This window comes from Propithecus coquereli, unplaced genomic scaffold, assembly GCF_000956105.1.
Source record: "Propithecus coquereli isolate 6110/MARCELLA unplaced genomic scaffold, Pcoq_1.0 Scaffold73, whole genome shotgun sequence".
Taxonomy (NCBI): domain Eukaryota; kingdom Metazoa; phylum Chordata; class Mammalia; order Primates; family Indriidae; genus Propithecus; species Propithecus coquereli.
This window is the reverse complement of record NW_012153396.1, coordinates 4,055,494-4,068,602: the sequence shown is the minus strand read 5'-3', so window position 1 is coordinate 4,068,602 and position 13,109 is coordinate 4,055,494. Positions and strand designations below refer to the sequence as shown.

The 13,109-nt window shown below is 45.2% G+C and overlaps 1 protein-coding gene across 1 annotated transcript in view; it reads right to left on the bottom strand.

The window, feature by feature from the left end:
- Nucleotides 1–13,109, bottom strand: part of WBP1L (WW domain binding protein 1-like) — a 60,060-nt gene that overhangs the window by 5,585 nt on the left and 41,366 nt on the right. The window contains exon 2 of the mRNA XM_012661760.1: nt 6,871–6,973. Within this exon, the coding sequence (XP_012517214.1) occupies nt 6,871–6,973 (103 nt within the window). The remainder of the gene's footprint in view (nt 1–6,870; nt 6,974–13,109) is intronic.

Sequence of the window (13,109 nt, the reverse complement as noted above, 5' to 3'; positions counted from 1 at the left end):
AAAAAAATGCCTCTCTGTCCCCCAAACAGACTTGTAAATGAATAAATCCAATTTTTTTTCCTCCCTATTTGTATACAGACAATATTCCAAAAGATCCCACTGGCATTTAGGGTGTGGTGTCTGGCAATGGCTCTTCCCCTGTCCTCATGGGGTTTCCCTGCTGAATTGCCCCACAAAGCTCTCTTCCACCAAGTGAGTTGGGAAGGTAACACAGCCTCCCAGTCCTGGCAGGCTGGCAACACCATTCCATGACACCTGATTGCTTTCAGCAGACATCATTATTCAACCAAAGCTTCATGCTGGGTCCTTGTACTCAGAGAATAGGCAGAAGACAACAGACAGAGCGGTTTTTCCCTTCTGCCCATGTGTCGACAGAAAAACCCCATTCCTAACCAGAGAACATAAGTGGACGTTAGAAGTCTTCCTTTTGGTCCTGCCCAGATTCACGACTGAAACTTGTTTAACTTAACTTACATTTCCTTCCTTATGAGTGCTGGCTGATTTAAGACTAGACACTAGTAGAGGAAACCTCAGGGAATCGTACAGAGGCCAGAAAGGAGCCATGGAGTCAACTGGGTACCTGACACAGTTCTATAACATCTCCTCCTGGGTGGAGTTGGACACTCTGCTTAAGAGCCTGGCTCCACGTGTATTTGGGAGTCAAATCTAAACAATCCTGGGTTTATTTACTCTTCTCTTACTTCCTCAGTGTAATCACACAATCCATAAGATTTCTGTATTACTTTATAATTTTAGAAGTAAATTCTCCCACTAGATAATCAGCATCCAACTTTACTATTCCTCCTGCCTCAAGTCATCTTTCCAATAGCTGTTTACCTAAAGATAAACCAACTTCAGACTTTAATGCTGCAATATATATGATCTAAGCCAGTATTTCTCAGCTTTTCTAACATGTTTTGTTTTTTAAACGCATGCTTTTAATTAAAAATAAAAATCTCGTGCGCTGGTTTTCATGTTCACCAAATATTTCTGGTTCTCCCCTTTCTGGGCATGTGGGTAGGCTTGGACTTCCTGGCCCCCTTATGATTGGATAAGGCTTTGGGACTAACTCTAACTCAAGAATCAGGATTGGAAGTGATGTATGTCACTTAGAGACCAGAACATTTCTTGCTGATGTGAGACCCTCCGTTAGTCTTCCCTTCTGTCACTGGCAACATCCCAGATGGTGACTTCAAGGTCAGTCTGGGTTTCAGAGGATGATGAAGTGGAAACAAAACTCCCATCCAACCTTCAATGGACACATAGTGTTAATGACAAGTAACCCTGCTGTTTTATGTTTTAGGTCACTAAGATTTTGGACTTGTTTGTTCCTTCAGCATAACCTAGCCTATCCTGATTGCTACAGTGTATTTACAGGCTTTTTTGGGGGAGAGGATTTGAAGGGTTCATCAGATTCTTAAAAGAATCCTTGATCCAGAAAAAGGCTAGATCCACTCAACTAGAAGTATAATAGAAAAAAGATTTTTTATAGGCCCTGGGGCAAAATAAATTTTTTTTTTTTTTTAATAGAAAAGATCTGGCAGGGCAGAAGGCAGCTGGGGAAAGAAATGACCCAACTGGAACATATATTTTTGGCAAAGTTACCTTCCTCAGATCTAACATAGCACCAGAAAACTTACGTGCTTACTGAAATTCCACCAGCCTCCCTCTTTTCATTTGATATTACGGACAGAAAAACTATCCTTACCATGTACTAATTATGTGATGTTATATTAGTCTCAAACTGACTTCTGATTTCTTCATTTCTAACATAGGACCACAAGGAATTATTTGTGTGGGTCAAAACCGGGGGGAAAACTAACTTGAGAACAGAATAGTTCTAGTGGCATGATGGGGTGTTAGCACAGGTACAGAAAAGACCCCTAGGGAGTGGGTCCCACTCAATGGGAAGTAAGGCAGAAGACATTCTAGGTGGGTGTGCTGGCTCACACCTGTAATCCTAGCACTTTGGGAGGCCGAGGTAGGAGGATCACTTGAGGCCAGGAGTTTGAGACCAGCCTGGGCAATAGCGAGACCCTGTCTCTACAAAAAAATTTAAAAATTAGCCAGGTGTGGGAACATGTGCCTGTAGTTCCAGCTACTTGGGAGGCTAAGGCAGGAGAATCACTTGAGCCCAAGAATTTGAGGTTGCAGTGAGCTACGATGACACCACTTCACTCTAGCCTGGGCAACAGCGTAAGACTCTGTCTCAAAAAAAAAAAAAAAAAGAAAAGAAAAGAAAAGAACAAAAGACATTCTGATCTGGCCCCTCACAAATCTGATTCTCTAGGGAGCCAAGCTAGTCACAGTCATGTCCCAACAACTTTAAAAGGGGGAATATTCAGACTAGTCTCTATGGAGTTAGGCAAAATTTTAATCTTTTAGCCACATTTCAAAAACAAAGAAGAAAGCTTAAGAAAGTAAAACCTAATGAAAGACACACAAGAGAAACACAGAAATACAACCCTCCCTCTCCTCCCCCCTCCCCACACACACCAACCCAGAGACTACATTCCACAATGACAACTTCCAAACGCTGTGGGGAGCGTTTGTCATGCTAAGCAAAGTGGAAAACATGTTTTTAAAAACAATCATGGTCCAATGTAGGAACTGAGTCATGTGCCCCAGAGTTCACTAAAACTCGGGAAAACACCACTCCTCAACTGGCAGGAAATTCCCCATTAGGAAGCCAAGGCATACTGTAGTCACCTCTCCTTCCATCCCACAGGCTGGTGGGTAACTCCCCTGGCTGGGCCCTTCACAGCTCCGGGCAGGAGCTTGCTGCCACTGCAGAAAGGGCCTGAATTTGGGAAATGAAGACTTTGGAGACTTGCAAGTTCATCTGAAAGACTGCCAACGTTTCTACGAGCATGACTGCAGATATGGAAAAGAAAAGCCAGATGGCCTGGGTTCAAAGCCCAGCTTGAAAAACCATTTCCTAGCTTTGTGACCTTGGCCATTTTGGTTTTACTTCTCTCGTCTGTAAAATGGGGATAATAACGGTCTCTAACTTATTTGGCCATTATGAGGACTAAGGGGGTTAATACAGTAACATACTCAGAAGCATGCCTGACATATGTATGGTAAGTTCTCTAGCTTATTATTATTGGTGCTGTTGACGTTACAGGCATAACCACAGATGGATGGGAAGGGTTTCCTTTCAATTTCCCTTTTAACTCCCCAAAAGTATTCCATAAAGAAACACGGGTTCAGGAACAAGTTCAGTGCTTGCTTCTAGGTTCTGTTTTTGGCAAAATTCATCGGAAATTCAGACAACTCCCATTTACCGAGCCCCTGCCAACAATGGGTATCTTAAGACAAACTAAAAAGAACAAAAAAAGCAGGTGAAAAACAAGCTGGGGAGCATTGACTGGATTTGCTAATAGCCTGTTTTATGTCATTTCAGGGAAATTCCAACTGTCCAGAAACATGATCATCTCCCCACTAAAGCCCAAACCAGGGAAAACTGATGTCTGCGTGAAATTCCCCCAAATTATCTCACGGGCATAAATTTTCAACTTTGACATCTCCCTGGAAAACGTAGCTTGGCGAGTGGAAAGAGCCCTGGGGTGAGAACTGGAAGATCTGGCTTTAGGATTTTTGGCCTTGAGCGTGTTCCTGGACTCCCCGGGTACTGGTTTTCTCCTTTGTTCTGTCTGTTCCATGAACGGTATCATCGCAGGTTGAAATTGAACACGTACATAGGTTATTCATCTCGCACTCAAGACCTTCTGTACCCTACTTCTCAGCTGTAGCCCACAGAGCGCTTCTTTATTGTCCCAAGCCCGTGAAGTGGGGATGACGTGTATACCTAGCAGGCTGGTTCCTGGGGTGAAACGAGATGATGCAGGTGAAGACCCTACTTAGTGCCTGGCACTTGGGAGAGTTCTATCCACACTGGCATCCTCCTCTCCCATTTCTTCCCAGGCAAGCCCCATGGCCCCAGGGGAACAGTTAACAAGATGCATACTCTGTTCTTTCCCACAGGGATTTGGCCTATGGTGTTCCCATCCTGAAATTCCTTCTACCCTTCTCCACGTGTGTAAATCCTATCCACCCTTTAAGGCCCACCTCAAACGCCACCTCTCCCATGCAGCTTGCCCTAAGCTCTATCCAGCCAAAGCAAACTCTCCTTTTGAACATCCATAGACGTTTTGGCACAAACTTTCCATCTCTACTTCACATTACTAGTTGGACATCTGGTCTTATCTCCTCTCTCTGCCAGATTACCTCGCGATGGCAAGAATTCTGTCTGCCCCACAGTTTCTAGCACAAGACAGGCCACAGCATCAACTAGGAACTTGTCAGAATTGCATATTTTTAGGTCCACCTCAGACCTATTGAATCAAAAACTCGGGGAGTAGGGCCTTGAAATATGTGTTTTGAGAAGCCCTCCAGGAAATTCTGATGCCCAGCAACTTTTAAACCACTGGAATATGGGTTTGCTGAATGAACACACGATGGAATGGTAAGTCAAAGTGCAACTGCCATACAAATGCATGGAGATCGTAACAATGACCAGGTCCTTATAGCCCTAACTACCGCACCTGTAAAACGGGATCTTCCGTTCGCCTGGCACGCCAGCCCAGCAACTGGCTTAGGTTACGACAGACCGAGAAGACATGGGAGAAAAGGTTACTGGCCAAGGTTCAGGTCTGCGTGTGCTTGTGTCTGTGTAAAGTGTATGTGTGTCAGTGTGTGTGAGACAATCCTCACCACACAGGAGATTCAGTTTCACAAAACTCTGCAGAGGATTTCCTGGCTGAAGTTTTTTTTCTTCCAAAGGAAGAGGGGTGGGAAACCAACCCAAAGCCCATTACTTTCCCACTTCAGCAAAGCTGACAGGCAATTAGAGGGAACAGGGTTTAAAGCAACAAAATGTGCAGTTTTGATGAGAACTTCAGGGGCTCATTTCAACACTCAACCTCTGTCCTGTACACGTCAGGCAGAAGTCATGACCCTAATACTGAGGAAACCAAAGGAATTTCTGAGAAGGAGAGAATCCACACTGGGTATCTCCTGACCAAGAAGTCACTTCTGAGCATAGACAAAAGGAACGTTTTACTTTTATAATCCCTATCCCTCCAGAACTTGGCAAGCTTGTGCCAACTTGCATAATGGGGAGTCTTTTCTCCCTGTCTAGACACTGGGCTCTGTCTGGCCTCCTTTCTCCAACTGATCATATCTGGAGAGAGAATCAGCTAGTCAAGTAGCTCTTCCTCTGACTTTCTTTAAGCCCTTGGGGTGAAGTACCTGCTTCCCAGACTACCTCCCTGCCTCTGGGTCTCCCTGTCCCCGCCACCCCGCCTCCCACTCCTGGCTTTGGTGACCCAATTCTGGTGGCTACTGAGTCCACTCCGCCAGAGGCCCAGGAGGCTCTGTCAATCTGAGATGGGGCCATCAGCAACTCTTCCTTTTCGCCACCTGGGCCTGGCCCCAGAAAAACAAAGTGCAGCCCTGTGGCTTTCTGGCAGCCCAGTTTTGACTTTCAACAAGGGGTGGGAGGGAGAATTTGAACCCTGGGGTTATCTGCATTTTAAAACATTTAGATGTAGCCCATCCACCTGCTTGGCACTTTGAGTCCTTTAGTAAGTTTCTCAGCCCCACCCCTTCTAAAATAGCAAGAACGACTCTGTGCCTTCCTTTGCTGCTTACAGGTATGGAAGTCTGGTAGGGACATCTTGAACCCTGTCCCCTCCTGCACCGGACTGCCCCTGGAATTCCTCCAAAAGGCAGATGAGCCAGTTCTTGGTCCTTGAAAGGGACAAGTACAGGTGAGGGAGAGGTCCTGTTTAGAGAAACCAGTCCTGCCGGCTACAAGACACAACTACATTTCAGAAGGAGACGCTTCCCAGCCAAGAGCCTAATTTCCTTTCTGGTCCAAACAGTTCTCTGGCTGCCTTCTTACCACACCACTGATGTGGGAGGAATGAGGAGATGAGAAAGGGGAAAAGGGAGGGGTGATAGTGGGAGTAGGGCATGGTTTGACAAACACAAAGTCTGTTTCCAAATGGAGGCAGTGCTTGGGGCTTAGAATTACCTGGGAAAACTGTTTACAGTTTCCTCTCTCAAGAGACAGTTGTGAGACCCACTACAATGTCGGTCACCTGGGGCCTCTGCCCTAAGGGATCCCCCAACCACCCATTCTTTGTCCAGCCTCCTATACTGTCTCATCAGAGTTCTCGTAAGTCAGACTACAAAGTGTGTTACTTGAAGCAACCCTGGGTCACTCCCTAAAGACAATAACGTCACCACCCTGTGCCACCCTGGAAGATGCAAGTAGTCCTGGCCTCAACCTAACCAGTGGTGACAAGTATCGTCTCCATATGGCATTTAGCTGATAGTAACAGGTTAGACACCCTGGGGAAGCTTCAGTTTGAGAAGTGGGAAAGGAACAAAAGGGGCAGAAGCCCAAGACTCCTTCTCTCTAGGACGGCTCCACAGGCACGGACCTAGAGAGCGACTATTCCTTTGAGAGGGACGTTCTGAAACAGGCAGCTCTGTAAAGCTCTATGGGGAATTCTGGAAACCCCCGGCATCATGCTTCTGGGCTGGCCCAAGGAAGGATCTAGGTTGCTGTCAGCTGCTCCGCACAAAATGGAGAGGGTGTCAGGGAGAATCTGAGGCAGGAGCTTCTGCGGCAGACCTGGCTCCAACCACGTTCTCCTGTCTTCAGCCCACGGTGTCCAAAAAGCACCAGAACTCTCCTCCTCTATGAAGGAAGCACTTCTGGAACTCGTAAACAGACTCTGCTCACCAAAATCATCCCCAAGAGAATCAGAAAAGGGCTGACCAGCCCACAGTTTCCCACTGAGCAGAGGCAATAACCGGGACCCTGGAACACCAAGAAACCCCTGGGCAAGGACTTACACCAGAGTTCATAGTAGTAGTTGCAGCACTGAGACTGTCCACAGCAGTGTCCTGTGTCACAGATGTAGCTTTGATTGTTGGTACCTACACAGGCTTCCTTATCCTAAAAAAAAAAAGTGAAAAAGCATTTTAGCATATTAAATTATAGCTTTTAAATACTTTCCTTCTCACCCCACTCCTCCTGATTATCTGCCCACCTGCCTGCCCACCCCCAAAACAGTTTATACCAGTGTATTCCATTAAGAGAAAAAAACTTTAAAAAGAATCACACAATGACAGCAGAGTTTAGGAAAAAATATATGGTTTATTAAAGAGGGGAGGGGATTCAGTACACAAAGCCAAGTTCTCCCCAGACAGGAAAGGGTTGCCTCACACTTTATGTCCAAGCAGAAACACTCCATTTTCCAGTGCCAGTAGGGAAGTAAAGATTCTCCTGTAATTAGCAGTACGTTTTCAACAAAACTGGCTTTTCTGCGAAACTTCCTGGAATAATTAATGTTGTACGTATTCTAGGATTAGCACCTAGTCAATCCTTCCATCCTCCCTTCAAAACACAGGTTAATTCACAGTGTGATTTTAAAAGGGCAAAAAAAAATCTGCTACTAAAATTCTTCACTTTTCAGAAAGAAGGTGCTTTCTGCTCAGTGACCCAGTCCAATTTCAGTTTGCTAGATCATTTTTGCTTAGTGAATGATCTCTTAAAAATCCTGACTGGATCCAGGACTCATACTGTCCCTTGTCAGGGACAGCCACATAAAGGGCATTGCTGAGTAAACCACCTAGACATTTGCCAAATTCTATTCACAGCGCTGGTGGATTGAGGATAGAGGTAGACTTTTTTTTTTTTTTTTTGAGACAGGGTCTCACTCTGTCCCCCAGGCTAGAGTGCAGTGGCATCACCATAGCTCACTGCCACCTCCAACTCCTGGGCTCAAGTGACCCTCCTGCCTTAGTCTCCCAAGCAGCTGGGACTACAGGCATGCACCACCACGCCTGGCTAATTTTTTCTATTTTTGTAGAGACAGAGTCCTGCTCTTGCTTAAGCTGGAGTTTTTTTATGTTTTATGTGTAAGATATGAAATACCTCTCCAGCCAACTGTAACCTCAGCCCAGAATGTACTTTGGGTCACTATGCACAGGCTGAAACCTGTAAGGCATAGTGCTATGTCTGGCTTTTGACATTTCTTTATTCTAAAAGAAGTAACACACTGATTTAATGGACAACGTCTTTGTGCCAAGCACTGTGTTGGGTACAAGGGATAAAATGAATAAGACATTGTCCCTCTCCTCAAGAAGCTCAGAGTTAAGAAGGAAAAAAACCCTACTCAGCAAAGAAACTAAAACCACAGTATTGTATTTGCCACTCCCCAGGCTGACCCTGCCCACAGTGCACATCCGGGCGGACGACTGCCAGTGGAAACTTAAGTCACATGGTCGGTTCCTCCCCTTTGGGCTTTGCTTTACTATGCTGTCTTCTTGGCCAAGGGTATACACAAAGCATTCCAGCAACTGTCTACAGGGCTAGACACTGGCCAGCAACAGTACAGGCACCTGAAGCCAGAGGGAGAAGACAAGAGAAAGTGCAGGGCTGAAAACCAGATTCCTGGCTTAGTGCAAGTTTCTGCCATACATTCTTGGTGTTTCCTGGTCTTTAAAAGTCTTACGCTCTGGTATAAAGGGGTTTAGGAAGAAGGAAATATGGGAAAAGGCATTTGTAAACTCTGAGCCAAGCGTTTCACAATATTGCAAATAGCATTCTTTTTATCTTCACTTTCCCACCATAAGCAAATCAGACACCTAGCAGGTGGCTATCCAGTTGGATGTCCCCTCTGAGGCCTGGTGCAGATGGAGAAAACAGATTTATGCTTTCTACTTTTGCTAGAACACATGTTCTCTGATTTTAGGGCAAAACACGCTTTTCATGAGGACATGAAAAAGTTTCTCCCAAGTTTACCAGTCCCTGCAAGTGCCATTCTTCTGGCACTGGCTGGCAAGGACACAGTTCAAAGTGTCCACACAGTTACTACAAGAGGCAGTGCTGCCTACACCCCGCACATGAAAGAATGCAGTGACACTTCTGCCTCAGGAAAATTCAACAGATGAGGCCCAGGCTCTGAGCAGGGCGGCCAACTCCTCCTAAGTGAGGCATGGAATGGAACACATTTGAAATCTAAACAAGTGGCATCCTCATGACCTACTGGTGTCAGCTTTTCTCTGGGATCTTCCATGCCTGAAGGCAGGAGGCCTGGTATAAACAGGCCCCGCACTCTGCCTTGCTGCTCTGCTCCTACTTTCCCAGGGAGAGCATCATTTAATCCACTGTTCCTCAAATACCATTTTTTTTTTTTTTGTGACAGGGTCTCACTCTGTCACTCGGGCTAGAGATCCTCCTGTCTCAGCCTCCCGGCGTAGCTGGGACCATAGGTGTGAGCCATCCAGCTGATTTTTCTATTTTTTGTAAAGATGGGGTCTGGCTCTTGCTCAGGCTGGTCTTGAACTCCTGACCTCAAGTGGTCCTCCTGCCTCGACCTCCCAAGGTGCTAGGATTACATGCATGAGCCACCTCGCCTGGCCCCTCAAATGCTTTTTAACTCGGTACAGATATTCCTTGACTTACAATGGGGTTCCGTCCTGAAAAATCCATCAAAAATGGAAAATATCCATTCTGGTAAATCCATCATAAATTGAAAATCTCTTAAGTTGAAAATGCATTTAATACATCTAATCTACTGAACATCATAGCTTAGCCTAACCTAGCTTAAATGTGCTCAGAACACTTACATTAGCTTAAAGTTGGGTAAAATCCTCTAACACAAAATCTATTTCATAATATTATAATGTGTCGAATATCTCATGTAATTTACTGAATACTGTATTAGAATAACACACAGTATGGTTGTATGGGTACTTGAAATACGGATCCTACTCAATGCAAATCACTTTCTCACTATTATAAAGTTGAAAAACCGTAAGTCCAACCATCATAAGTCTGGGACTGTCTATATATCTAGTTCTCTGTGCTCCTTCCCACTCCCTCACAAACATAGAGTCCCCAAGCTGCCTGGGATGGTCCTGGTTATGGGAATTATCATCTTCTACTGCAGAGGAAAGGAGGGAAGGTGGGCTGGTTAAGGAAGACAAGAAGTAGGCTCCTGGACCTTTAGCAAGGAAGAAACAAAGGCGGATTTGAGGTAAAGTGAGATGTGAGTGCCGAGATGCGTTGCTCCAGGGAGGCCTGCTGGTATGAGAAGAAAATCCAGGAGCCTTGGGTTTGGCCAGCTCCATCAATACAGAGGAACAGGACTTTGGGCAAGTTACTCAATGGCCCTAGGGCTATTTAAGATGATCTCTAATCTTCTCCTTCGACCTTAAGGCTTTATTATCCTACCCATCCCCTCTAATACAGCAGCATCAAGCCAACGCAGGAGCTCACGAAATCCGCATCTCCTCTCACTCAAACCCACAGCCAAAAAGAGTGGTGTGGAAATGCTGTTTGGGTGCCCTTCCACCCTTCCTTGTATAGGAACCTAATTGTGGATTACCCGGAGAAATCTCAAAGACCTCCAGGCAGCTCAAGATCCACACAAAGCTTAAGTGGTTAAGAATAAGCTGGATCTGGGTTCAAAGCCCAGCTCTTATACTAGGGTTATTAACCATGTGACCTTGGGTAAGTTACTTAACTTCTCTGAGCTCCTACTATCAACATTCTGTGAACCTTTATTGCTGGGCATGCCTTCACCTAGAACTATTTCAAAACAGTCAAGTTCACTGTGGCAATGTGGGCTGCTCCAGACACACAAGGAAGAATAGAAGAGGGAACTGGAGAGAATGCAATGGAAAGGTCAAATAGGAGAAATTCTCAGCACCCTTTAAGGTTATCCTATGCTTTTCTTCCAAGCATCTTCAAGCACCATTACACATGTTACGTTGTTCAGGCCAAGTCCTGAATAGTGGGCAGTAAATATGTCTCCCACCCCTCTTTCTCCAGAGGTCGAACCAGAAGCTTTGTCTCCTTATTACCCTGTGCCATCCCCTGTGCGAGCGGAGTGCTACTGCTTAGTGAAACAAATGTTATGCAACCACCAGGAAGGCAGGGAGAGCTGAGGTGAAGGACAGCTAATGGGTACCGAGTACATGCTCTGTGCCAGGCACTGTTCTCAATGCTTTCCCTGCATTCTTTCACGGAAACTTGAGAGCAACTCTATGAAATGGGTCGTAACAAGGAAATGAGACCGAGAGAGGCTACGTAACTCGTCCAAGGTCATATAGCTGGGCAGCAGTCCCATCAAGACACTGAGCTTTTAACCATTAATGCTACAGCCTCCTTGGGTAAAGTTATACCTCTTCAATTGCTGCTTTTTATACTTCAGCTGCCTAAATAAAAACCCTAAACCAAACAAAATCAATGATTCACCTTTGATGGGAAAGATAAAGACCTAGCCCTTGTGGAGCTCTACATTTTGGGAACAATGTCCTTCATCTTCTGCTTAGCAGTGAGAAGGGGTGACATGCTTGGGGCTCTTCCCTCCTTTGCTGGAAAGGTCAGATTTTCACATACTGCTTTTCTAAAGAGCGGACTGGCATATCATCTCAGTGTGGAACGCAGGGCCTTCGTTCCTTCCTTCAACATTTATCAAGTGCCTCCCTTGCAGCAGCACTGAGCTGGGGGAAGGGAACACACGGGCAAACGAACAAAAGCAGTCTTGATCACTGTCCTCATGAGCTTGCAGTCGAATGAAAGATGATAAAATAATCACACAGATAAAACTGCAACTACAATAAGTGTTAGAAAGGAAAAATATGGGTTTGGTGCGAGCTTATAATAGATAAGACCTAGGAGCTCATCAAGAAGGTCCAGGATGGCTTCTGAGAGGAAGGTAAGCTTGAAGTGGGATTGACAGGATGGTTAGGAAATCAATAACTGCGAGGGGCAGAGGGTGACGCGGGGGGCAAAAACCCACCTAATGGGTGCAGTGAACACTATTCAGGTGATGGGTACATTTATAGCCCTGACTCAAGTCATGAAACAAAACATCTGTATCCTCTTAATACTGAAATTTAAAAAAAAAAAGTCAGTAACTAGGGAAGAGGGATGGGAAGAACATTCCAGACAGAGAAAATGGTACAAGCAAGGCCCTTTGGCTAGAAGGAGATGGCTGAAGAAGTAGGTAGGGGACCAGACTGTATAGGAAGGTCACAAGATCAGATTTGCATTTTAAAGATACCTTTTTCCTGGCAATGTTTTCATATGCACAAAACTCCATGGCTTAAAAAATATGCTAGAAATGTAGAACTTGTCAAAAAGGAACTTTATGTGAATAATGAGTGCTCATATCCCAAGCCCTTTAACCCTGGGAATGGCAGCAGAAATGACAACAGGGATCCTCGTTTGTTACAGGTGTGTGCCTTCAGCCCAGGTGTCACAGTAACTGGCTCCAAGAGACAGGGCACACATGGTCACAGGCACAGGCACAAAGAAGAAACAAGCAAGACCAACACCAAACTGGAAAGAACATTTTTACAATGGAAAAGGATGAATAGTCTGCCTTTCGCACATATGCAAAAAATTATCTCATCTCTTTGGTGGCAGCATAAACTGTGGGACTAACAACATTTTCCTTAACAGTTTCCATGTCTTATATTTGCTATTCTTAGCTGAGCCACTGTAAAGGTCAATTTAATCAGTGTAAGAACTTTCTAAGTGCCAGCATAAAAAGAGACACTGGGCAGTGATGGTTCCCCAGACATGGTTTTAATTTGCCAATTTATGGGGCTGGAAACTCTGCTAGCAAGTGGCTAATGGCAATAGCATCTTCATGTCCTTAGGAAAACACTACAGTTTTAAAGTTTAAGAGTGAAAAATAGGAAAATTGAAGTCCTTCACAGGATGCTAACGCACAAGATGCCAACTATCTTGCTGCTGGATATGAATGAATGTGGAGCACCACCTCTGGCTTCCCCTGCAGGGAGAACTAATTCCTAATGGAAATGTTCAGTTCCCCAATCACCTAACAGATATGTATTGGTCCCCCTCTTCCCCTCACCATGCGCCCCACACTATGTGAGATGTTACAGCCATAGCAATGAGCAAGAGATGTGGGGGGTGGGAAGGGAGAGCTTCTGCTTCTCGCAATAAAGCTGGGTAGGTAACTAAAAATTCTTCTATTACAACCCCCCTAGAAATACTGGCTATATAATAATATCCTTTTCTTCCCCCCAGACAGTCTCACTCTGTTGCC